Raw genomic sequence first — 27,539 nt, 5'->3', positions numbered from 1 at the left:
AAGTTCAAATGTTTGATCAAGATTGATTCACCCCTCTCCCCCCTCTTAGCCTTGGGGTGTGTTCAACAATTCGTATCAGAGCCAAATTCCTCTAGAAGAAATTTAATTGCTTGAGGAAGGTTCGGGATGGCACAAGATGGATCTTACAAGATTCCCAAATTTGATGGCATAAACTACTCTTTTTTGGAAGATGAGGATGGAATCATATTTGATTTCTATTTAGTTTTGTATCTAAAACTCTGTTGTATATGGTTATACTACTCCTCTGACTAGTCAAGAGGAGATCATAAGTCATAAGAAGAATGGAAAGGCAAGGATTGCAATCATAAGTGGTTTGTCTGATACAAAACTCTTGAAGGTGATGAGCTGCAAGTCTGCTAAGGATGTTTAGAAGAAACTCAGTAACATATATGAAGGAGATAAGAAGATAAAGCAAGTCAAGTTGCAAAACCTCAAAAGAAAATTTGGAAATCTAAGAATGTCAAAAGAGGAAAGTATTGATAGCTACATGCAACGGGTAACTAAAGTGGTAAGTGGAATCAAAGGCATTGATGGTAACTTGGAGGAAGATGAAGTGTTGAAGAAGGTTCTAATAACTCTCCCTAAATCCTATGTTCCCAAGGTGTTTGCTATTGAGGAAAGTAAGGATCTGGACACTTACACAATGGATCAACTTCATGGTGCACTTATGGCTTTTGAAAGGAGAGAATTTGAATTGGATAATCCCAAAAAGGAAGTTGCATTCAAAGCCAGTAAGATAGTGAAAGGCAATGTTGATCTTGATGAAGAATTTGACAATGCAGAAGCAAACTTTGTAAGAAGATTGAAGAAAGGTACCAACAAATATAAAGGTAAGTTACCCTTCAAATGCTTTAATTGTGGAAGAATTGGTCACTATGTATCTAAATGTACTTTCAGAGAAGATAACAATAGAAGAGATAGTAAAAACAAATGGGACAAACCTAAAGAATTTTTCATTCCAACGAATGTAGCTATTCATCTGAAGAAGAAAATAATGATTCAAATGATGAGACATTGTTCATGGCTGTAAAAGTTGATAGCGTTGGTAAATGTGAAGAGTTTGGTACTCTATTTAATAGTGAAAACAGTGAGAGATAATTGATTTTATGGGCTGCCCTTCATGCAAAAGAACAACCAAATGCATGGGTGATTGATAGTGGTTGCTCTAATCACATAACTGGAGATAGAAGAAAGTTAATCTTGAAATATGGAATGGTGGATCAGTAAAGTTTGGTGATGAAGAGGCTTCTCAGATTCTTGGCAAAGGAACCATAACCATTGATGGAAATAACAAGACAAAGGAACACTTTATGTTAAAGGACTGAGACATAATCTTCTCAGTGTCAGTTAGATATGCAACAAAGGATACAAGCTTACATTTTCATGAGAAAGGATGTGAAATCAGGAAAGGAAGCACAAGAAAACTAATTGCAAAAGGTACAATAACTAATGGAAATATCTATCATTTAAAAGAAGCCAAAGGAGGAAACTCTCTAATAGCCCATAGTAATGAATGCTGGCTTTGGCACAAACAAATGGAACACATCAATTTTGACAATATGGTGAAGATTAGCTCTACACAAGTGGTAAGAGATATGACCAAAATCATCAAACCTACCTATTCTGAAGTTTTCACACATCTCCCCATTGCAAATGGGGACCCCTACTTTTTGCTTTCTAGAGTAGTTGTCGTAGTTCAGTCGCCTAGATTAGTAGTAATTTTGGAGCTTTTAGCCTCTTACTTGAGAGAGGATGCAATGCAATTTCCAGGTCGTGTCCAAGTATGAATTCCATGATGAAGGTTCGGGGTGATTGTATAATCCTCAAGCAAATCTGTATTTCAATGGATAATGATAACTGATAGGTAAAGGATGTGTGAAAGAGTGAAACTTGGAATATCAATGGCTTTCCTTGGATTTTCGAAAGGAAATTCAAGGATAAAATTTCCATATGAGGGAGTCGGCCTCTCCATCCTTTTGTCCATCCACTTCCATTCTTCCATCCATCCCATATCCTCGATTTCATATCCATGTCTTTCCACCTTACCTAGCCGCGACATCCTTCTTTCCTTTCTCTACCCTCTTCCTTCCATCCTTCTCCATCCTTCCTCCTACCTTCATCATCCTTTTCTACCTTCCACTCCCCTTCACCTTCCTTCCATTTCCACTTCCCCTCACTTCTTTCCATTTCACTCCATATCCTTCACTTTCCACTTCCTTCCATCCTTCACAGCTTTCCTTATTACCCTCCAAAACCCGACACCTCCTTCACCCATCCTTCCCCACTACATACCACCTTAGCCTTCCACTTAGCGCTTTATCCTTCTTCCCTTCACCTTTTATCCCTTCCACCCAACCTACCTTCCATCCTCCTTTTCTCCTTCTTCATCCTCATGTCCTTCATCACCCTCCAAAACCCAATATCCTTCACCTCACCTTCTCTCTATCTACCTACCTTCCATCCTCCATCTTCCTTTCATCTTCCTTCTTACCTTCACCTACCTTCTCCAACACCTTCACCTCCTTCTTACCTTCCACATTCTTCATCACCTCCATCCTTCATATTCCTTATACCTCCCTCTCTACCTCACCTTCCTATCATTCCATCCCTACACCCTTCCTTCCTTTCATCTCTACCAACCTACCTTCCTATCCTCCATCTACCTTTCCACCTCCATCCTATAACCTACACCTCACTTCCTATCATTCTTACCTTCCATCTACCCTTCATATCCCCTCCCTTAACCTCCTTCACTTTCCTACATCCTATCCTAAATCTTCACCTCATACACCTCTATCCTTCACCCACATAACCCCCATTCCATCCTTGACTATCTTATACCACTACCCTTCCATCCCATCCTAACCTCCCTTCACTTACCTACATCCCATCCTAACCTACTCTTTCACCATTACATCCTTCATCACTTACCTTCCTATCCTTCTATCTTTCCCAACATATCCTAAAATTAATTTACTACCCCCTTTTTATATCTCACCTAACTATCCTCATCTCCCACCTCTATTCCCCAACTCCCTTTTTCCCAACCTACATCCTATCCTAAACCTCCCTCAACTTAACCTAAACTTATTCCATCATTATCCCTTATACCTCCCTTTATGCCCTTATATCCCCACTGACCTTCCTTACTTCTTACTTACCCCGACACCTTCCTTCCTTAACATCCCTCACACACCCTTCACCGTGGCATGTTTTCAAGCTCCACCTCTCTTTCTTCCCTCTCCATGCGGCATACTTTCCACCCACATCCTTCTCCAAGCCTTCATCGCGACACATCCTTCCTACCCCACATCCCTTACTTCCTCTTCCCTGCAGCATGTCTAAACCCCACATCCCTTACTCCTCACCGACCTTCCACAGACCCTTGCCACCGTGGCATGTGTTCCTTCAAACCCAAAGCACCCGATAAGCATAAAGGAGAAGTTAGCACCAGCTAGGATGAAGGGCCTCACTCATAAGAAGCATCTCATTTAAAAGATAAGGAGTGATCATACTTTGACTCTTGAAGACCACGATAAAAGCAAATAAAGAAAATTGTTAGCGCCCCACGTAATCTAACCAAAACCGTTGAAAACTTAAAAAGAAAATAAAAATATAAAACATTTTATCTGTTAAGTTTTGGATCAGATTTATATGAATAGGTAATTTTTAAATTTTTAAGTATTGAACACAATAGACTTCAGTTTCAGTCTGATTTATGTTCACTGCTAAGTATATATCAGAATTCAGTTTACACTTTCAATCTGATACAGTTTCAGATTACAATATATATAGTTTCAAATTGCAGTGTATATATATAGATTCACACACTGATTATTTGTAACTTCAACGGCTGTATTTCTTTTCCACCGATATTAGTATATTGATCTGCAATCTTATCTCCTTCACCATTCTAAGGAATTCATATTATCCATAAATATGATGTCCACGAACTTCCTTAAGGGCCGTGTCCCTTTAACACAAAATGGTGGCTTGTAAAACCGGTATCGATTCATTAATGAATCGGAATACTAACTAATCAATGCAATTACCATCAGTTAATCATAACCGATATTATCCTATCATCATCAGTCACAAACAATCAACTAATAAAGAAAAGAAATCGATTAGCAATTAATTCAATAATAGATGTAGACCGATAATGAGTGTAATTGATGACAAGTAGATAACAGTTATAATGGTTATGTATAATCTGAAGACTAAGTCTAAACTTAATAATGAGAATAGTTATTCAAATGTCTAAGGCCAATAGGTCAATTAGAAATTTGAATTGTATAGGCTTGATCAGAGAATTCCGACCGGAGCTATACATATTCAACACTCCCTCTTAGCTAGGTAGGAACCCTACTTAGTCTTGAATAAGTTACATCACCTCTTGTGATGATTTACCACAATAGCTACATCTATTTGTGGAAGAGAAAGACATCACCTCACAGTGATATCATGCATTATGGCATATCCACGGATATCACTTCTCATGATATCCACCATAGATATCTCCTTATGTAATATCCACCATTATGGCTTGTCCATGGATATCACTTCACAAGATATCCACCATTATGGCATATCCATAGATATTACCTCTCAAGATATCAACCATTATGGCATATCCACAGATATCACGTCACACAATATCCACCATAATGGTTTAATCAACCAATATTGTAAGATCGTCACCTTACAACAATGGTAAGATGTACAAGTGTTCATCATTGTGAATCGTCACCTCACAATGATATTCACCATGGCTCATCTAGAGGGTAAACACACAAGCACAAGAAGATCATCACAAATTTTCTCACGTGATGTTGTCATGGCATCACACACAACATCCACCATGAACCATATCAGAGGGTGTAGATAAGGGCTTTCACCTTAAGTCTCTCTCAAAGAGAAATGCATTAACAAGAGTTTACACTTTAAACATCTTTTAAAGATAAGAATACATTAGTATATACATAAACAAATATAAACAAATTAATGAAGCTAAGACTCAATCTTAGCTAGGGTTTCATTCTCCACCATACCAAGCTTACCTTGAAAGTACACAAACTTTTTTCAGGAGAGGGGCTTGGTGAGAATGTCTGCCGTTTGCTCATCAGTACTAATGTATCTCAATTGAATAGCATTCCTTTCCACCATGTCTCTAACATGGTCCACTTCCTCTGAACCAATATGACCAAGATCCTCAGATATCAATCGAAGCACATCCTCTTAGCCACTCCGTCTGTCACAGAAGCATCCCCTGCTCACATGATCCCAATCATGGAAAATATCTTGCTTCAGGAGACTCACATCATCTGGTATGATCCTCATACGAATGGAAGTGCTAGATCCAAAGCCACCATAGATCTACTGTCATAAGATCGAGCCCTAGGTAGGAATATGACCATCTTGAGATTTAGAACAAAATCTCCTTGTAGTACGCTCCCTTTCACTGGAAGAGCCTTCTTGTCTCAACTTGCTTCGTAACCCTAGATGCTATCATCACCTGCACAAATGCCTCTATGGCTTTCAGAAGTGAACTCTTGCACTTCTGTAGGTAAATATTTGTTTTATAACAAAATTGGAAATGCAAAATCTCAGAATCTCCACTAAAGTCCTCTACATATTCTTCCTGAATTTCAATCTCTTCATCTCAAATAGAACTTCAAAACTCGATAACCTAAAAAGCAACAGGCTGTGATTCTAAAGATGTCCTATATGTAAGGGACAAGTTTCTCATAGTAAATTGAAGAAATTTAAAAAAAACAAGATATCCAAATGCAGCTTGTCGTAAGTGGACAACAAATAACACGCATAATGTAATTGCATGAATTAATAACTACATATGAAATTCATGAACATTATTCAACCATAAAACTTATCTCTTTCAAATCAGAATATGAATCCATCTGAATCCTTTTGTGGAAGAGTCTCACCAGCATCCGCAATGGAAGCTTGAGGCATAGTCCTGGTTGGACATTTCATTGCATAGTGACCATATTTGTCACATCTAAAACATTGGATTTCTGAAATATCCTTCCTTCTTTTGAAGTGTCCTTTCTTACCTTTCTTCTTTGAGGAGTGAGAGGCAAGAACATGAATATCTTCATTTGTAGAGCTTTGATCAATGCCTCTTGTGACCAATCTTGACTCTTCTTGGATGCAGTCCGTCTTAATCAATCAAACTTAGGAAGTTTTGATCTTGTGCTTATCCCTTGAATGAATGATTCCCAAGATGAAGGGAGACCATTGAGTGCCAACATGGTTAACTCTTTGCACTCTATAGTGTGTCCAATGGTAGAGAGTTGATCTCTCAATTCAGTAATCCTCATGAAGTATGAGGTGATGGATTCTTCTCTCGTCATTTTGATGTGATGAAGTTGTTGCTTTAATGCAAGAGCTCGGCTTGTGTTGTTTATCTCATACATCTCCTCTAATGCTTTGAACATGCCATATGCTGTCTCCAACTTGGAGATAATTGGCACGATGTGATCTTTCACCGAGTCAACCAACATCTTCATTGCTTTATGGTTCTTTCTCTTCCATTGAAGCTTCTCAGCCTCTTCGGTTGGTTCAGGTATGGCTTTCTTCACGAATTTGTCGAATTCATTTTCCCCCAAGGCAAGCGTAATTCTAAACTTCTAGGATACGAAGTTTGATGCTCCTTCAGGTCTGTCTTCAACTCTAATTCCATTCACCATCTTGATGTTGATAGAAGTAAATGAACTTGAAGATAATAATAGAAGATAATCTTGCTTATATAAATCTGATCTGATCTTTGCTCAAGCCTGCTCTAATACCATGTTAAGTTTTGGATCAGATTTATATGAATAGGTAATTTTTAAATTACAATAGACTTCAGTTTCAGTCTGATTTATGTTCACTGCTGAGTATATATCAGAATTCAGTTTACACTTTCAATCTGATATAGTTTCAGATTACAATATATATAGTTTCAAATTGCAGTATATATATATAGATTCACACACTGATTATTTGTAACTTCAACGGTTGTATTTCTTTTCCACCGATATTAGTATATCGATCTGCAATCTTATCTCCTTCACCGTTCTAAGGAAATCATATTATCCATAAATATGATGTCCACGAACTTCCTTAAGGGTTGTGTCCCTTTAACACGAAATGGTGGCTTGTAAAACCCGTATCGATTCATTAATGAATCGGAATGCTAACTAATCAATGCAATTACCATCAGTTAATCATAACCGATATTATCCTATCATCACCGGTCACTAACAATCAACTAATAAAGAAAAGAAATCGATTAGCAATTAAATCGATAATAGATGTAAACCGATAATGATTGTAATTGATGACAAGTAGATAACAGTTATAATGGTTATGTATAATCTGAAGTCTAAGTCTAAACTTAATAATGAGAATAGTTATTCAAATGTCTAAGGCCGATAGGCCAATTAGACATTTGAATTGTATAGGCTTGATCAAAGAATTCCAACCGAAGCTATACATATTCAACATTATCTATGACGATGCAAGTCGTCCTATATAGGAGATAAGATACATCCTTTGATTCAACGCCTCTATAAGGAGGATGTTTTGATTTCATTTCAAACATCATCATTCAAAATAATTTCCAAGTCTGATTTGCATTTCCAAGAGTGAATTGCACCATAAGGCAGCGATTTTGTGAATTATTTCATTAAGCGAATTCTGATCTGCACAGCAAATTTTGAAGGCAGTGATTTGTGCAATTATTTTGATCATTGCATTCGATCAAAATACACTTAAAGAGGGTGATTTTGATTAATACAAGGTTTTAAGATCAAGTTGAAGACATTTTTTAGCAACCTGGGCAGATTTTGGAGGAATTCCATTACATGATCAGACCTGTAGCAAACACAAATCAGACAGAATCAGAACATATAAGGGATAAAAGATGGATGAAATTAAGTATATGTAATGTGTGTTTGATACCTGTTGGTGTTTCTGCATCCCAACAATACCTACTTGTTTGTTTTGCAGGTGACAAAGGAGGAAATCAAAAGGGCACACCTAATTGTAGGAGATCAGAACAACAATTCAAAGATGAATTTCTATGCAAAGGATCTGTTGACGTGGCTAAAGTCAGATTACCAACTCTCTCCGGTCAACACAAAATAGAATTTGTTGAGTATCCTATCCTCTATTGCATAAGGAATCCCTAATGCTGTTTTAGCTGATCAAAGGGGACAACCTCAAGGTTCCAAATGTCAGTTCATGACTGCACGATAACTCAACGGTTTGATGTGTTTTGCTGGAAACACAAGGGGCCTTACGTTTGCAACAAGCTGGTCTGCATCCAACGATGCTGTGATTCTCAAGCTGGGAAATAAAATCAAAAGGGAAGGGTTTAGGAATCCTAAGTGCAATGATAGGAATGACTAGTGCTGCGGGTGGACAAATTTTCATAAACTGATTCTTGTTTCGCTAGAGACACCCTCACAGCTCGACAAGAATAGTGCAATCTTCAAGGGGATGAAGGATTTTCAGATCGGAGATACTCATCTAGGCACCCAACTCTGGCGTAGCCTAGAATGAATACATATGATTGAACTAAGCACAAGTAAGGTTCAGGCTAACCTTGCACAGTGACCTACAATCAACAAGCCCCTAATGGTATGAACATGAAATGCATCAAATACCCCCCACATTTTGCCATTGAAATCATTGAACTCTACTTCTAACAAGCTAGAAGAAAACCATGCAAACAAAATAAAACCAAAATAACAAACACGAAATCAATGTTCATATATTGATTTTAACTGCTATTACAACAATTTCTACAGCAGTTCTATTCTACTCCTAATAGTTTAACTAATTCTAACCTCTAAGAGTCGAAAAATCTAACCCTTTACAAGAGAAGGCATCTTGCCTTTTATATATTTTACAATTTGAACCAAAGGCCAGGATTGACTGCATCCAAGGGCCCTGATCTGCCTTCTATAACTTGGCAGCTTTTAGCCCATGCCTATTAACTCTTCAGTTGTCCTCACAACCACTTTCCCAGCGACTGACAACTGTTTGGCATCAATTCAGGTCAATCTCGTAGTTGGAAATAACTGACCTGTGTCCCCTCATTTTAAATACATTAGGTGGGGCCCACAGACAATTATTTACATTAAAACAATTCGGTTTTACAACTGATTTTCTAGAATCAATTCCAGTTGTGCATTTTTGAGTATGCATACATTTGTAGCATTTTGTGTGTTCTTCTGTCTTCAATCTCGTTAAGGCTCGAACTTGTCGTCTGGTGATTGCGCATTTCTTCGTGCTTGTCGTTTTATGCTTTGCGGCATGTTTTGCATTCTCGCTTCCTGGCATTGATCACGATCATGTCTTCAATCTGAGCTTTAGGTTGACGTCAATCTGCAAACAATCAATTTCCATCCTAAATCAATTACCTTGAAAAATTAAATGATTTTAACAAATATTAAATTTTCAAGGCTTGAAGGAGAAAATAAAAAAATATTAATTTGAATCCCCTCTTTCATTTTTTTGCAATTAAGTGCATTTTAGCCGACACGGGGAGAAAATCGGCCTTGCAAGCCAAATTGCAAGCACTTTATTTGGCACTCACATTGTCCTAGGCCAAAACTCAGCCTTTTGGAGAGAATTGAAAGAATCGCGCTACACTTGAAATGCGTTTCCCCCCCCCCCCCCCCCCCTTATACTTAAATGAAATTCGATGACTCGAACAAGAATGCACGATGTATTTTGACTTTCCTTTGCAATTTGCAAAACTCGGCCATTCAAGAGAAGATGTGCGAGCTTTAGTTTTAAACATTTCCCTCTTTCTCTTTTTGCAAACTCGGCCCAAAGGTGAATTCGGGTTTTTTGAAGATTTTGTGCGATTTTTGAATTCTTTGAAAGCTCCCTTTTACTTTACTCATCGCTGCATTACTTGGTCAACTAAGGACGAAATTCGTCCTTTTAGGCCGAAATGTGAGAATGTTTTAAACACCTAAGCCAAATTTTGATTTTTAAAAGCAAATGTGCGATTTTACCTTAGACGCATTTGGCAAAACCTGTTAAAATACCGAATTTCTTTTGAACGCCTCCAACTTAGGAGAAATTTGGAGTTTTTGGAGGAAATGTGCAATTTATTCTTTTTCTCACAAAAAGAGTAAAAATGCCGAGTTTTCTTTAGATCTGGCTTTGTTTATCGGGTGGCCCCCTTTTTTGGGTGTTTTGCAGGGTTGGATCCTTGGTATCTTGTCGGACATAGCAGGGAGAAAGTGCGAACTCCCTATTTTACACCACGAAGGGGTTTATCTTGACCTTTGAAGGCGATTTGACTAGTCTCTACTATTCTACAGAGCTCTCGCATTTTATTGAAAGCCCGAACTTTGTATTTGTTTGGCCTAATGAATTTGATTTGGCCTCCTTCGGGATTATTTCAGTGATTTTGGAGGCATTTTGAGGGTTTTCCGAGTTCTCGGAAGGCAACATGATTTGTCTCGACTCCTCATCGCTTGAACACAAATTTGGGATGCTATTGGCTTTAGGTTGTTCAACTCTAACATAGAGCACTTACCTTCTCCCTTTTACGTAGTGCAACAGGCAAAGCAAAAATTGGGGGTCCCTGTTATAGACAGGGTGTGTGTGCAATACGCACAACAAGATCAAGTGAAGGAACTCGGTAGCATGACGAGGATGAAAAGGAGATTTCAAGCCAAATCATCATCGAAGATCTTTATTTCATCAATGCCCCTGCCATGTCAATGGCAACAAAGAGGACATTCAAGGCAAGCATCACAACAAGAGGAGCATGATACATTCAAAGTTTTCATTGCATCATGGTAAAATGAAGAAGTTTTGTTGATAAGGAATGTTTTTACAATCTTGAATTCCCTTCGGGAATCCAAGAATCAAAGTTAGTACATTGAGGAGTTAACTCAAACTAGGTGTATCATTCATCAAGTAAATCATGAATAAGTAAAGATCAATCATCATCATCACACTGAGCAAATTGAATAATGTTGAGTATCAAGAGATATTGCTCAACATTCATTCATGATAATTTATCAAGTCTACAAGTGCAAATTGAGGTGGCATCCTAGTCACTAATCCACCAATCAAGAAGTTCCGCATCAGCATGTCCAAATGCAATGCACCCGAGTCATCATATGGAGGCACAAACTTTGAGCTACCTAACCTCACATTTCATTGGTTCACATTCAATATGGAACATGTGCCAAATTAATTGTAATTATTTCATTGGCTAAGAAGAGTTTGTTCTAACAAACCCTAATTAGGGTTTCACCTTGTAATCTTGGCCATTGATCAGAAATTGATCCAAGCCATTCATTTGTAAAGGGAGCACTACAAAAGTCTTCTCTCTCTCATTTGTGAATGTTAATAGAAGTTAACAATAGAAGAGTAGTTCAAGAATAGTTTAGTAGCAGATAGCAACTAGAGTAGAATAGGAAGAGAAGGCAGAAATTGTTGCCAATTTTGTAAATAAACATCCTTTTTACTGAAGTCCATACTACTAGCAGTTTGCTGATTCTAGACTTGCCTTGCATAGTCAACTGGATCTATTTAGCCAAGCTTCGCTTCAATTGCTACTTCTTCATTGGTATGCATGGTCTTGATGGTGTCTATGTTCGTGGTGGTGATTTGAACATCATATGCTTACCTTAGGAGATCGCACTAGCTTTGTGGAGATGTTGTTTGCATGTCAAAACTTAGCTTAGTTGGAGTTTCACTAAAGATTGTCCATTGTTCCTACATTCTTAGGTTTAGATTAGACTCCTTGAACCCCATGTCTTTTGCCATTTTATTTTTCCAAGCAAGTAGTTAGAATCCAAGTTCCAGCAACATCCAAACCTTCAACATTCAAGTATTCAAACGTAAGGCCCCTTGGATTACCAACAATCACATCAACCAATTGAGCTATCCACACGTCATGACCTGAGTATAGAAACCTTGGAGTCATCTTGGTTGATCATATAATTCAGCATCCAAGAAGATTCTGATCAAGAGAGGATATAATACTTTTGGTATTTTATTCTATGTTCGATTGTGCTAAAAAACACATCAACACTACCAATACACTATGCATGGAATGTCAGATGGGGAAGTAGACAAAGACAAGATTCAGGTGCAAGGAATGTTCTACTTCAAAACCCTTGGAGTTGATACATACTGATCTATGTGGGCCTACTAGGATAAGAGGACTAAGTGGTGAAAGGTACTTTATGATACTTGTTAATGATTACTCTAGGATGACATGGGTTACTATTCTAAAATAAAAATTTGAAGCACTAGATAGGTTTAAAGCTTTCAAGTCTATGGTTGAGAATGAAATGGATACTAAGATCAAGTGCTTAACGTTTGATAGAGGAGGTGAGTTTACATCAAATGAGTTTAATAAGTTTTGTGAAGATCATGGTATTAGGAGACATTTGTACGCTCCTAGGACCCCTCAACAGAATAAGGTAGCATAAAGGAAAAATAGAACTGTTCAAGAGATGGCTAGGACAATGCTAAAAGATGCTAACTTGCCTCATGTTTACTGGAAAGTGGTTGTGCATACAACTATTTATGTTCTTAACAGAGTGCAAGTGAGAATCAACAATTCAAAGACCCCTTACGAGCTATGGTATGGAAGGACAACCACTATTAGGTACTTCAAAATCTTTGGAAGTAAATGCTACATTAGAAGAGATGAAGAAGATCTTGGGAAGTTTGATTCAAGAATTGATGAAGTAGTCTTCCTTTGTTACTCAATAAGAAGCAAGGCCTATAGATGCTACAACAAGACACTCAAGAAAATAGTTGAGAGCACAAATGTTAGTGGATGAAAATTGGAACCAGACCACAAAAGAACTTGAGGACTGTGGAATAGAAGGTGTTCCTTGCACTGCAGATGAAGAAGAGGAAGAAAAGGAGATAGAGGAAAAGGAATCTGAAAAGACCCCTAAGACTCCGATGAAGTATGCCCAAAAGAATCACTTAGAAGATCAAATTATTGGTCAAGAACGGAGGTGTGTAGACTAGAAGAAGACTTGTCAAGGCAAATGAACAAGAAACGATTTGTCTTTTATCAAAGTTTGAGCTTGAGACCTTTTTTGATGCTAGCAAGGATGGAGGAGGATGAAAGCTATGAAAGAACTTGTTCAGATTGAGAAGAATCAGACATGGGAACTTGTTCCCAGACCTACTAACATGAATGTTATTGGAACCAAGTGGGTATTCCAAAACAAATTGAATGAAGAAGGAGAAGTGACATGCAACAAAGCCAGATTGGTGTGTAAGGGATATTCTGAAGTAGAAGGCATTGATTTTGAGGAGACTTTTGCTCTAGTGGCTAGAATGGAGGCAATCAGAATGTTTCTTGCATTTGCTGCTCACAAGGACTTTAAGGTGTACAAGATGGATGTCAAGTCAACCTTCTTGAATGGAGGTCTAGAAGAAGTCTATATCAAACAACCTAATGGATTTCAGTTGGGAGAAGATTCGAACATGGTGTGCAATTGAAAAAGGCATTCTATGGTCTCAACTCTCAAGCAAGCTCCTAGGGCTTGGTATGCTAGGTTGGACAAGTATCTACTACAGCAAGGCTTCAAGAAAGTTGTATATGTTGATGACGTTATCTTTGGAGCAGATGATGAGGTATGCAAGAGATTTGTAGAGGATATGTAGAAGGAATTTGAGATGTCAATGATTGTGAGTACCCCCATGCCTACTAGTTGTCACTTGAGCAAGGATGATTTAATATTCGGGAGTCGATTAGACTCTCTATAGGTCTATGATCGGTGGATTGTTATATTTGACTGCTTCTAGTCTTGATATTGTGCATGCAGTATGTTTAGTTGCCAAATATCAGGCTAATCCCAAGCAATCTCACGATAAGGCTGTTAAAAGAATATTCAGATATTTGAAAGGGACTCTGGATTATGGTTTGATATAAAAAGGATAGTGATTTCTCTTTGAAGGCTTATACTAATGCTGATTGGGCTAGTTGTGCTGATGACAAAATAAGTGCCAATGGAAGTGCATTTTTCTTGGGAGACAAATTGGTCTCTTGGTTCATTAAGATGCGAGATTCAGTTTCCTTATCCAGTATAGAGGCATAATACATTGCTGCAACATCTTGTTGCACTCAGGTGATGTAGATGAAGTAGACATTGAAAGATGTTAAGTTGAAATATGATAAGCCCATTCCCATTACGTGTGATAATACAAGTGCCATAAACATTTCAAAGAATCCTGTAATGTCCCCTTCCAAATTTGCCCTAGAATTTGCCCTAAAATCACAATTTCAACAAATTAGGGTCAGGGTTACATCTTGTCAAGTAAATATCTTTTTAATAATGCGATCTTGGATTTGAATTCGGCAATCATAACATAAGCAACATATACAAATATACATATATTTAATCATTAGGGTTAGTCAAGTCGCATTATATTCATAGAGTATAAACACATTGGGGAAAAGGACATGATGGGTCTGCCCGAAGCCATTTCTACACCAAGCCTAAGAGTGGATGTCTACCACAACCCTCTTGCTTGGTGGCTTGTACTTGCTTTCCCCAACCATGTCTCCTCTCCCTACAGTTAGTTGCCATCTTGTGGAGTTGGGTGGAGGTTGTAAGGGGGTTACTTGACTCTATAAGTGCCCTCTTTGTCCTAGGCCGCAATGGTCCTTCTACGACGGCCTACTTACTAGCCCACTTGCTACCCTTGTCTTACACCTCAGGTCCTACCTCTCACAAGGTGGGATTTCAAACAGTATGCATATCTGTTCCTTAACATAGAGGCATACACTTAAGCATTAATCTCACATATAAAGATGCATACATATACACCTAAAAAATTGTCAAATATGATTTGAGTATTAATTATATGAAGATGTTCAATATATAGTTAGATTGCAATCCCTCATCAGCTATCGATTGATGGACTGATCTGATATTAACTGCTTGTGTTCAATGCTATGCTGGAAGTGCAATCTACCATTTGGGAATTGGAATGCGTAGTGCTTGCTGATCTTGTTAATCTGATTCTTATATTTCTGCAGAAGTATTTGGGAATGATTGATGATGAATGATGTTGTTTGATATTGATATTTTCTGAAGGCGTATCTCTCTAATTGCTAATGATTCTAGAATTTGAAGCTGTGTTTTCTGATTGCTGATGATGTTTGATCTCCAATCTGTTTGTTTTCTTAAACTTGAATGCTTTCCTAGATACTCTCCTTGTTTGCTGCTTCTATCTTATGGATGTAATGTCTTTCCTTCCTTTCCGATCTGATGATGTTTGTGTGAAATTCCCACGTTTATTTGTTCTTACAGGAGTGCTTCAATCTTCCTACTTGACCCTCCTTATTGTGTGTATTGCCTACTAACTGTTTCTGGTCTGTAGAATGTCTTTTTGCACCAAATGTTTTCCACTCTAGACTTGATGCGAGTGGCAAATCTTGAGCCAGTTAGAAGCTAGTAGATCTATAGTTAGAGTGAATGTACACTAGCAATTAGACATAAGATATTCAGAAAAAAGTGAAGTCTTATGAATAAGATGATTTTCCTAATAACATTATGAGGTATAGGGATAGGTCTAAGATGAATGATGTCACCCTCAACATCCCCAGGGCAATGATCATCTTCCATCATACCAAACAAGAAGAGCATCAACATGGAGATAACATAAATACCATCTAAAGCATCTAAGTCAAGGATCATTATGCATACCTGTTGATGTGTTTTTCATGCACATGCGAACACAGAATAAAATACCTAAAGGTACCTTATCCTCTCTTGAGCAAAGTTTCCCGACTGCTGAAGATCTCGCCGAAGGATCAGTTGAGGCAACTCCAAGGTTCTTGTATGCAGGTTCTCTACTCGTGGATAAGCTCTTTGTGGTATGATGTGATTTTGCTGGAATCACAAGGGGACTTACACTTGATGACTAAACGTCTGATTGGCTGGAATCACAGTATTTCACTAGCCTAGATTTAAAAAAAAAAAGAAAAAAGGAAGAGGGCGAGGAAAGGATCTAATTCTGACAGTAAAAATGTAAGAGCAATGAATGACCTTTGATGAAATTCTAACTAAGTCTTGTTTTGACATCCCAGGACCATCTCCACAAGGTTAGTGCGATCTTCGGAGGAAAGCTTTATGATGTTCAGATCATCACTACAGGCATAGACACCATCAGGCTGATGCATGTCAATGAAGAAGCGACAATTGAAGTTAAGCTCAAGCTGGATGATTCCAGTTGACTACACAAGGCAAGTCTGCAATCAACAAACTGCTAGTAGTATGGATATACAAATTTCACCATCAATCAAACACATTTCTTCCACTCATCTAATAACATGAAATCAAATCTGAGAAGTATAAAGACCATGCAAATTGTTGAATCGACCCATAGATTTCACCATTTCTTCAATGAAGTTTTACAAGCCTTTTACAACAACATCTTGGCAACAATCTTTGCCTTCTCTTTCTATTCTACTCTAATTGCTATACTATTAACTAACTTATTCACTATTTCCAACTATTCACCTTCTAACTCCTGACTAACTATATTCTTTACAAATGAGGAGCCAGGGCTTATATAGCGCCCTCAATACAATTCAATGGCTCAGATCAATTTGAGATCAATGGCCGAGATTTTACAATGAAAACCCTAATTAGGGTTTGTTACAACAAACTCAATTCTGGCCAATGAAATAATTGCATTATTTGGACACATGTCGTCTCTGGAATATTCGACCAATGGAGAACCGGGGTAGGTACATTGAAGTTTGTGCCATCTCCCATGAGTCAGGTACATTGAATCTGGACACGCTGAGGTGGACCAATCGGACTGGAGGAGTGATGACTGGGATGCCACCTTGTTTGACACTTGTAACTTGGTAGATATTCAATTTGATGTTGCTGAGAAGCTAGCTTTAATTAACTCTTCTGAAACTGTCTGCTTCTTTAACGAACCCTTGCTTTAACTTCCTTTGTCTTCGATGTGCAGGATGGATGGTGTACCTTTCCTTCGAATGCTGGACTAGAAGAGGTCGTCCCTGATGATGCTGGGCTGGAGAAGGCCGTCCTTGATGATGCTGGGCTGGAGAAGGTCGTCCTTGTTGATGCCGGACTGGAGAAGGTCATCCTTGTCTTGCCCTGGTCCCCTTTTAACTGCAAGACAAACAAAAAGATGATTAAGGACATATAATAAATTCATTTCAACATAGCATTTTATACCTTAAATCATCAACAAGAAATCAAAATTAAGTTTGTTCAAGAGTCTTTCCAGGGATAGGCCTTATAAGAATTTCGCCCTAGACCCTCTGGAAGGGTCAGGAGCAAATTTTGAACTTTTGGACAAATTCCATCATGTCTCTATTCCAAAATACCTTCCAAGGCAAGCATACACTAGTCTTTTCTCCACCAAGGCCTAGGAATCCATTTCTTGATCGTCATTGTGAGCAATTTAGGTGATACTGGGAATTTCGCTCTGGACCCTTTGGAAGGGTCAAGAGCGAAATTCCTTCTTTAGGCTTTATTTTACACTTCCTTTACTTCAATTCACCCTACAAGGCAAGAATATCTCACTCCAGCCTCAACCATGCCATAGGTATCAACATTTTAGCTTCACTCAAGGGAAAAATGGTTGATTTGAAGAATTTCGCCCTGGACCCTTTGGAAGGGTCAGGAGCGAATTTCTCTCTTTGCTTGTTTTCCTTCACTTCAACTCATCTTGCAAGGCTTAAACAACCTCTCTCCAGTCTTTTCATGCCATAGGAATCAAAATCTTGTCTTGACACAGAGGAAATAGTGACTTTGATGAATTTCGCTCTGGACCCTTTGGAAGGGTCAGGAGCGAAATTCCAATTTTAGCTCAAAATTTGCATCTTTGGTGGATAAACATCTTTTCAAGGCATTCCAAATAGCTTCTCTCATCCTAGTCTAGGCCTGACTTAGCACAAAATTTGGAGAAAAGGATGGTTTTAGTGTTTTTCGCTTTGGACCCTTTGGAAGGGTCAGGAGTGATTTTCAAGTTTTGAGCATGTTCCTCCATCCTTTCAACTTCAATTCACCTCCAAGACTAAGGACACATTGCCTCACTCCTATCTAGGCCATAAAAATCAAAATTTTAACTTGTCTTGCAAAGAAAGTAGGTGATCCTAGGGTTTTCGCTCTGGACCCTTTCGAAGGGTCAGGAGCGAAATCCTTGGTTTGGGCTAATTTCCATCATTTTTCAACACCAATTAACTTCAAAAGGCAAGAACATGTCTCCTCGCACCCATCCAAGTTTGACTTGATTTTGCAAGGGAAAATAGGTGTTTGAAGAATTTTCGCCCTGGACCCTTTGGAAGGGTCAGGAGCGATTTTCATCATTTGGCTTAATTCCTTCAAACTTGATAATTATTGACCATTCAAGGACATGCCTAAAGACACCTCTAATCTTGACCCACACTAGATTTGGCATAAATTTGAGGGAAAAGATAGGTTTTGAGAAAATTCGCTCTGGACCCTTTGGAAGGGTCAGGAGCGAAAAATCTCATTCTTGACCAAAAATCATCATTCTTTCAACTTGAAACTTCATTGCAAGGTAAAATCTCATTCTTGACCAAAAATCATCATTCTTTCAACTTGAAACTTCATTGCAAGGTAAAATCTCATCTCTCTTCGCCCTAGGAACAAGGTTTTAAGCCTAAGAAAGGTCAAAAAGTAGGCTTGTAAGGAATTTCACCCTGGACCCTTTGGAAGGGCCAGGAGCGAAAATTCCTTTCTTGGCTAAAACCCTCATTCCTCAATGCTATCAAACACTCTCAAAGGCAAGATCATGTCCATTTTCCCTTTCAACATGCTTTGCAAATCAAAATTTGGTCAAATAGGGAAGGAAATGAGGTCTAGGAGGATTTTCGCTCTGAAACCTTTGGAAGGGTCAGGAGCGAAAATCTCATTCTAGGCTAGATTACTCACTTTTCAAACTTCAAATCACTTCAAGAAGCAAACTTAGATCATTTTCCACCTGAGGAAGAAGGTTTCGAGGTCAAACAAGGTAGCAAATGAAGTTTATGATGAATTTCGCTCTAGACCCTTTGGAAGGGTCAGGAGCGAAATTCTCCTTTAGGCCAAAATCTTGTTCTTCAAAATCAATCAACTCCATCTCAAGGCAAGAACATACCAATTCATCCCCCAACATGCCCTAGAAAGCAACACTTAGCCAAAATTGGGAAGGAAATGAGAGCTACCAAGATTTTCGCTCTGGACCTTTTGGAAGGGTTAGGAGCGAAAATCATGTTTTGGGCTTGATTCTTGACCTTTTCAACTCCAATTCTCTTTGAGAGGAAAATATAGATCCTTCTTCAAGCATCTCCATCAAGATCCTGACTTTAGCCAAGGGAAAAATGAGAGTTTTCAAGAATTTCGCTCTGGATCCTCTGGAAGGGTCAGGAGCGAAATTCATCTTCTTGACTAAAATCCTTCATCTTTCAATCTTGACAAGGCTAGAACATTCAAAAATACCTCCAAACATGCCTTAGGAACTAGAAATTTGGCCTTGATAAGTGAGAATTTGAGGTCTTCAAGGATTTTCGCTTTGGACCCTTTGGAAGGGTCAGGAGCGAAATCCCTATTCTTGGGCAAGATCCTGACTTCATTTTCACATTTCTTCATTCAAACAAGCGCTTTTACCTTCATTCAAGCCTGGGAATGCGTTAGTTCTAGGTTTTGGTCAAAGTAGAATGTCTTATGGAGAATTTCGCTCTGGACCCTTTGGAAGGGTCAGGAGCAAAATTCGCTTTGGACCCTTTGGAAGGGTCAGGAGCGAAATTTGACATTTTGGACTCTCCGTCAGGATCATTTTATGGAATATAACATTTAAGTATAAGTGACATTTCTTATACTTTAAGTTATATTCCATATATACTTCCAAGATGTTTGAGAGTGGTTTCGGACCTCCAGGAGTTATATTGCAAAATCTAGTTTTTGGAGGATTCTTCAGTTTTCCAGACTTAGTCAAATTTCAGAATCAGGACATTCCAGACTTCGCCAAATTTCAGGGCATTTGAAGATCAGGATGACATTCCAGACTTCATCACTCACCAACTTGACCTAGCTCGGACCTTCAAGAATGATACTCATTCACCAAGTAGGACACAATTAGCAACAAGATCAAAACCAGGCCCTAAGGAAGAATTTCAAAGAAACCCTAATTCTCGGGCCCCAAAGACTCACCTCAGCTCAAGCAAAGCTTGCCATCCTAGTGATCCCCCTGGTGACACTCGAAAAGCAAAGGCTAAAAGACAAAACCCTAAAAGACCTAAAAACACACCCCAGAAGGCAAAAAGCAGGGGTCCCCATTTGCAATGGGGTGATGTGTGAATACGTCACAACAATACCAGATAGAACAATGATTACACCATTATAAGCAGATCAATTATAGATGGAACTTTCATCTCAAAGACTCGAGAAGATCGATAGATAATCATAACATAAAGATTGATATGATTCATACATGATTGAAGATGATTACAAGCAACAGTAAAAGATGATGCACGATAAACAGATTAATCATCCAGCATCATGATCATAATGGCCCGATTGTCTATGATTAGAGATTAATATATATACCGTTCAAAATATCAAACAATATATAATATGCAGGTTGAACTTGTTTACAAGAGAATCGACTAAGTCAAGCTTTGATTAATATTAATGATAAGACAACGACATAGGCAATATCTATTGAGATAGAGGATGGTCGATAAAGCCTACTTGGCTAAGGTAATCGATGTTATTGACAACAATAAGAATTAGTAAACAGCAACTTGTACGAGGTAAAGCGATAGCAAAGAAGATGATGTTAGCAAGTCATAAGAATCATTAAACAGCAATATAGTTAACAGAGACTAAGTGGTTGGTATCCCTTAACCAAGCATATCGATTTAACTAACTAATTATTAGTAGCAACATAAGTATAATCGATAATAGATATCATTACCGATGGAATTAATATTAATGAAGAGGCACGATATTATATTCTGATTAAGTTATGAGGAGGCATCAGTGATTACAAGTGTGAATCATAGTGAAAGAATGCAAAGTGTAACCGATGACCAAAATAATAATGAAAGAAACGATTAATAGCTGTTATGAAGAGTGGCGAGTTTGAAGGGACATGGGACATATCTCTACTAAGTGACTTATCATTCAAGAATGCAGATATAAGAAGACATTCCTATCATTCATTCAAGGCATCGAATATTGTTTGTTATTTACTTCTATCCATATTTGGATCTTCTCAAACCGAGCATCTCTCTTTGGCATATTCAGGTTGCACGGATTAGAAGTCAACAATCAGGAACAGCACCTTTATTTGCAAACTTCAAAGGAATAATCAGACACAGCAATTAATCATCATCACTATGAGTGACAGAGAGAAGACTGACAGCATAAGTTTATAGTTGTATCAGAAACAGCAGAAAGGTATCTCCATAGTATAGATCAGAACACAGTCATTGCATAGTTCCCACCGTCATATCAAACATAGCAAAGATATTAGATCTTATCGAATTGATAAGGATCATATACTACAAATTCTGAATATCATATTCATTGTAACCAAATAATAGTTGCAGATTATATATTGTTTCAGATACCAGTTGCATCAACTTAGAGAAATAGATATATTCATATAGCAGATCATAACTTATCATTCTTATTATAAGTGGTATCTACTACTATCTATTTCAAGGTTTTGTGTTAATTACTTAGAAAGAAGTCACCTGTGATTAAAGTGTTAGTTAATACTCCCTCATTCCTAAGAATTCACGTAATGGAACATTACATGCCTTCCTTTCACCGCAACCTTCTCTATTTGTATCCCCTTAACCATTTGAAGGGAGGTGTTTTATGTGAGGAGGCATGCTTCTTATCTAATTGCTGACTAATCACTTGTTTCCTTTCCTTGATCGCACCTCCTTATAAATCATTAATATCTTTAGTTATCTTAATTGCTTATTATTCCAACTTAATTAACAATTTTTGCTGTTAGTCTTTATTGCTGCTTCTTACAATTATTTGTTTGCTTGCTTATACTGTCCTTTCTAATCATGATAAAAGGCTCTTTTGAGGCGGGAACATGAGAACATGACAAATCCGGTGATGTATTCAAGAACCAAAACACGTTTCTTTCCGGTGCCATTTCCGTAAGGAGAAAGTTGCAGAGAAGAAAGTCAGATTGGAGTACGTGGCCACTAAGGATCAGATTGTAGATATATTCACTAACGCACTTTCAAAAGATACTTTTGAGTATATTGGATAGAAGCTCGGGGTTGTTGCCCCTCCTAACTAGATGCATATGTTGGTGCATCTATCCAGGGGGAGAATTTCAAGGTTCATCCTTTCTCTCCTGGATTGATGTTGATTGCTGCTCTCAGGGGAGCAAATAGTTGGTTAGTTGCTGTTGAAAGGGAAGAATTCAGATCAGAGACAATGTAGAAGAATATGAATGCAAAATGAGGTAAAGACACACGCCCTTTGTCCTAGATGTCAAAGGGAGAGAGAATGCATACCAATATTTGTCCAAGGGGGACACATATTGGATACTGATGAAAGGGGGAGAGAATGCAAATATGAAAGGAGAGAACATTGCATTATGTATGCATCAGTAAGTGTTGCCATCAATGACAAAGGGGGAGATTGTTGGCAATCTGTGTTGTCATTGATATCAACCTAATGTTTGACTATATATGTTGTGTTTGATTGTTGTTATTGATGATATGGTGATTGGTTGGATAGAGAATTGTTGCAATTGCTGAAGTAGTAATGATGTTGTATGTTCATGATTATCAATGTATGAGGAGATTGTTGGCAGCTGATTGTCAATTGTTGTCATTATGATTTGTATGACTGGTATGAAGAGATTGATATAAAGAACAAATGAATATTGGTTGTAGGTGGTTTGTGGATGTCCACCTTCTTGGTGTTTGATATCTATACTTAATATGATGTGTTGATACAGTTGATGATGCTGACAATGTGTCTGATGGCAAAGATATCATAATGAGGATTAGATTGTTTGAGTGAGAAGTTGATGTTTCTAGGATATTTTGGTCCCTGGAAATTTGTTGAAGTATGTTGGCACAGAAATATACAATGATGACTGTTTGGAAGAATGCTCCCCATTCCTCCGCATTTGATGATATGGTCTTGCAGACTTGAACTTAATGTTTATGCTTTGTGGACATTGCACTCCTATCCTTTCAGGTTCGTGGTGTTGCAGCTGATGTGGTTGGTGATTGTCACTTTGGGACCAGCATATGGGTTTCTGAGGTGGTTTCTGGGTTCTGGGCTCCATATAGCTGATCGATCAGTCCCAGAAGGGACATGGGAGCATTTCCAATGCCAATATTTATCATTGTGAGCCATGGACTATACCTTGTGGAGTGGGCGATGGCATATGTCAGATGTAAATGTTGTTATCTGCTGAAATGAGAGTTAAACCAATTTCAGTTGGAAAACCTTAACAAGAAATTGCAGACCAAGTGTTTGATAAAATACCTAACTGTTAACTCAGGAATAAGTGCAAAAAAATTGTCTTAGAATTAGTAAGGTTCCTTACATCATGTACCAATACCTCATGTTGCACACCAGCAAGTGTGAACAATGAAAGGCATATGAAGAAGCAAGTTGCTATGGCTAATGGAACCTTGTAGAAAGAGACAAATCAACGAAGGCTTTGGTTTGAAGAAAAGTTGACTCAACAAACAGGCCCAAGCTGCTAAACTTGCTGCACTGAACAAGAAGTGGCTCAGTTAAAGGTCAGGGTGTCTGAGACCGCAGCTGAGAAGGAACATGTTAAGGGGAAATCTTTAGGAGGTTGTCCAACTCCATATAATTAAGAGCTCCAGAGAATGAGTGGTTAGCACAACCCATCACCTGAATTGGAGGATGGAGGATATCTACAAATACTTGGCTGGAGTGAAATAGTCTTGGGGATATTTACCCTGGATTTTTGTATGATTGTTCCAAATTGTGTTTGGGCTTGTTGGTTGGGACTGTGACCTTTCTTTTTTGGGGGATAATGTAAACAGTATAACTTTATGTTATGTTAATACATGGAAAGCTCACTTGTTTTGTTATTTCAATTTAGTTATTAGCTAAAGGAAGTAAGTTAGTAAATGGTTGTAATTAGTTAACCCAAGAGTTGTTGTCTTAGCAACAACAGTTGGCTCTTTGAAAAGGAAATTCTGCAGTCGGGGAAGTGTGCTGATTTATGTACAAGCCTTCCTGTACTGCTTTCTGTGTAACTAAACACTACCTTGAATAAAGTGTCAATTTTGATATTCTCATACAATCGTTTCTGTTACATACTATTATTCCTATTTTATACTGTTGCATTGGTAGTGAAGGATTTCAGTAGTCTACAAGCTCCTTTCATTTGCCTACTTTCTCTTTTACCTAAACCTTTCACTTACAATGACTTCTGCATTACTCTCAGCAGCTGATTCTATAACCCCATTTATATATTAATTATCACATCTTTTTTGCATTGATCAAAGAGTCTTTCAGCCCATTTATGTATTAATTATCTTATCTTTGTTGCACTGATCTAAGAGCTTTGATTTTTTTATGTTTTGGAATACCTATCCATTGAGTTATGTTTGCATTTAATAATCACCATCAGTATGGATTATTTATATATTTGTCTCTATCTGCCTGTCTGTCTGTACCTTTAAATAGTGTGGAATCCTCCTTTTTGCAACTTTTGCAGATAAGGATAATATCTCTGCATTAGCTAAACATAAAATAACGTATGGGGTTTCCAACAATCACTATTTTTATCTTGACTATTTATGGTGTCTGGGAACTATTTCTCTTATCCAAAAGTCTTAAAAGCAGAATAAAAGGTACATAGCAGTTCATTTGTCTTTCTTTAATGATCAGATTCGGCATCAGTTGGAACTGCAGCCAAGGATTTCCTTGGCAATGTTTAGGATGTCGAACCTAACTGGATTTAGTCAAGGTATATTTTTATTCATCTTTTGGATAATGTGTGAATGATAAATGGGTTTCCTTTAACTCATCTCAAGATTCAATGATAACTACAAACTAACTAGGAATATTTGCAATGGTTAATAGTAATACATCAATGGAAAGGACCTTTAAAAATGTGAATCTTGCTTTCTTTATTAGCCACAATGCTTCATTCCTGTAGCATCTGCCTTAAACTAGGTTGATGATTCAGTTGAATGAGAGCTTATACTCTTCCTCAGAAGTCACTGCCATATTTGTTTGCAGACACTGAATAAATTCCATTTTTCGGTTCTTTCTATTAATTGAAATAACAGATTCAAATGGCAGTTAAGTTCCTATATTGATTCTTGGCCATGTATGAAGTTAAGAAAAATGAACTAATGTGAAACAAGCCTAGCTAATAAATGTGATTGATTTCTTAACAATAGCTCAGTTTAGTTTAGACTCAATTTTGACCTTTATTTTACTTTTAATTTGGTTATGTTTAATGTCTTTTAAAAGAAGAAAATTCAGAAATTAAAAGAAAAGAAATTCCAGTAGATAAGATAGTGTTTTATATTTAAATTGAACTGTAGCCCCCACTTTGGCTACTTTTGTTGGTTTCAAGAATGCATAAACGCTTCCTATACTGGGATATGAATTTTTATGTTTGCTCTGATGGGTGTTTCAAGAACTCGCAAAGAGTTATTTATTCTTGTCTTTGGTGCAAATCTATTTCATAGACATTTCTCTGGCTCTTCATGTTTACCTTTCAAAATGGGAGTAGTTAATGTTTTCTACAAACTTAGCAAGTTTTTGAATCCATCCAATGATTAGTCAACACAAACTGCTTCATTCTTATTTGCTTTTTATCTTTTTCCTGTACACAGATATGCAAGTATCATGTCAATAATTGTTGTTTGAAAGGGGATGAATGCCCATTTTCACATGATCTTTCAACATTCCCATGCAAATTTTACCATACAGAGGCTGGTTGTTTGGATCAGGATGCATGCCGGTTCTCTCACAAGGTATTTTTCTGTTAAGTTGTAGACATTTCATTGTTACGGAGAGTAACCTTGCTCAAATGGTCAAATAGAAGAAATGATAATCATATTTAACATATAGTTAGGACCTCATTACTTTGTTCCGGGGAGCATTTCAAATTTATATTAATGATTCTTATTGAGACTAGCTATCCAGCATATTCTTTTTGATAAGTAGGATCTATTTATATTTAGACTTCACTTTTCACACATGGTTAATTGTTACTGGGTGTGTATTATTTCAGCAAATTACAGTAAATGAGTTGGAGAAGGTTCTGAAGCAAAATGAACTAGGAAAACAAGATTTATGTGAGTTGGATAGTCTTCAAAATACTATCCAACAGATTTCTTCAAATAGCCTGCAGAAGTCTGAAGTTCACAGCACAATATCTGTTGGAAATCAGTCTGTAAATTTAAATCCTCTAAAGCCTTCCAATTCGTCCATGGAAAACGATCAGCAGGTGTATGAAAAAAAAGTAGCCAACTCAGCAATTTTAAATTCAGGCAAAGCAACTTCTAATGAATGTTTTGGGACTTTAATTAGAAAGGAGCAGCATATGCCAAGGAAAAATGAAACTAGTTCATGGGTTTCTGGCAATTCTTCATTCCTAGAGTACAACAGATTTGATGATCTCCTGAAAGATGATGATGGAAATGATGGTTTCCTTTCTGCCCACAGGGCTGCCTTCAATGCATTGGCCCCAGTAGCTGACCATGAAGCTAGTTTGCTTACACGTGGATTAGTCAGGGTACCCACATTTATTTCAACTGCATTTGCTGCAGCAGATAGGGTTTTAGATGCTAATTGTACTCCCAGAGAACATAAAGTGGCACAAGAAATGTGCTGCAGTGAGTATTTGAGGGATGGAAACAAGAAAACTCCTCCTACAGGTCTCCTGAACAATTCAAAGGGTGCAATGGAAATACTGGAAAATATATTACTTGGCAACAAAAATCCTGACAAACAGAATGTGTGTAGTCTATTTTCAAGTTGTAAAACAAATGGAGATACAGATATAAATAAATAAGGCAGGGTTTGTCCCATTCTATTTCTTGGATTCTTACATTTCCTTTAGTTAATTTGGAAGAGTAGCAAATGTAAAGGCTTCCCTGTATATGTGCAGTTCATTCCTAGTCATCATTTCCTTTGATGTGATATTTTTTATACTTTCGAATGATCAAGACTCTTCCCGAATGCCTGTATGGTAAAATAATTTGTTTTGGAGATTGATATGAGTTATTTCATTATCCTTATAGAATTTTAGTTCTCCTTTTGGTGAAATAACTCTGAACCCTAATTTCTGACAACATTAAATTCACTGTGCAGAAAAGTTATAATTCAAAATTATACATGATCTTTTTTTCAGATTTTGAAATGTGACCTTTACTGACATTTTTATTCCGAATGTCAAGGACTGGTTATGTTTGTGTTCATAATGTTAATTTATTATTTTGTAGCATCAAGACTAGACGT

General features: G+C 37.6%; 1 protein-coding gene across 1 annotated transcript in view; it reads left to right on the top strand.

The window, feature by feature from the left end:
- LOC131079588 (uncharacterized) overlaps window positions 1–27,125 on the top strand; it is a 194,329-nt gene extending 167,204 nt beyond the window's left edge. Inside the window, exons 6-7 of the mRNA XM_058017580.2 lie at window positions 25,910–26,050; window positions 26,311–27,125. Coding sequence (XP_057873563.2) covers window positions 25,910–26,050; window positions 26,311–27,093 — 924 coding nt within the window. The 3' untranslated portion in view covers window positions 27,094–27,125. The remainder of the gene's footprint in view (window positions 1–25,909; window positions 26,051–26,310) is intronic.
- The last annotated feature ends 414 nt before the right edge of the window (window positions 27,126–27,539 follow it).

The sequence above is a fragment of the Cryptomeria japonica genome, chromosome 9, assembly GCF_030272615.1.
Source record: "Cryptomeria japonica chromosome 9, Sugi_1.0, whole genome shotgun sequence".
Lineage (NCBI taxonomy): Eukaryota > Viridiplantae > Streptophyta > Pinopsida > Cupressales > Cupressaceae > Cryptomeria > Cryptomeria japonica.
The sequence above is the reverse complement of the archived record's forward strand: the minus strand, read 5'-3'. Positions and strand labels throughout refer to the sequence as shown.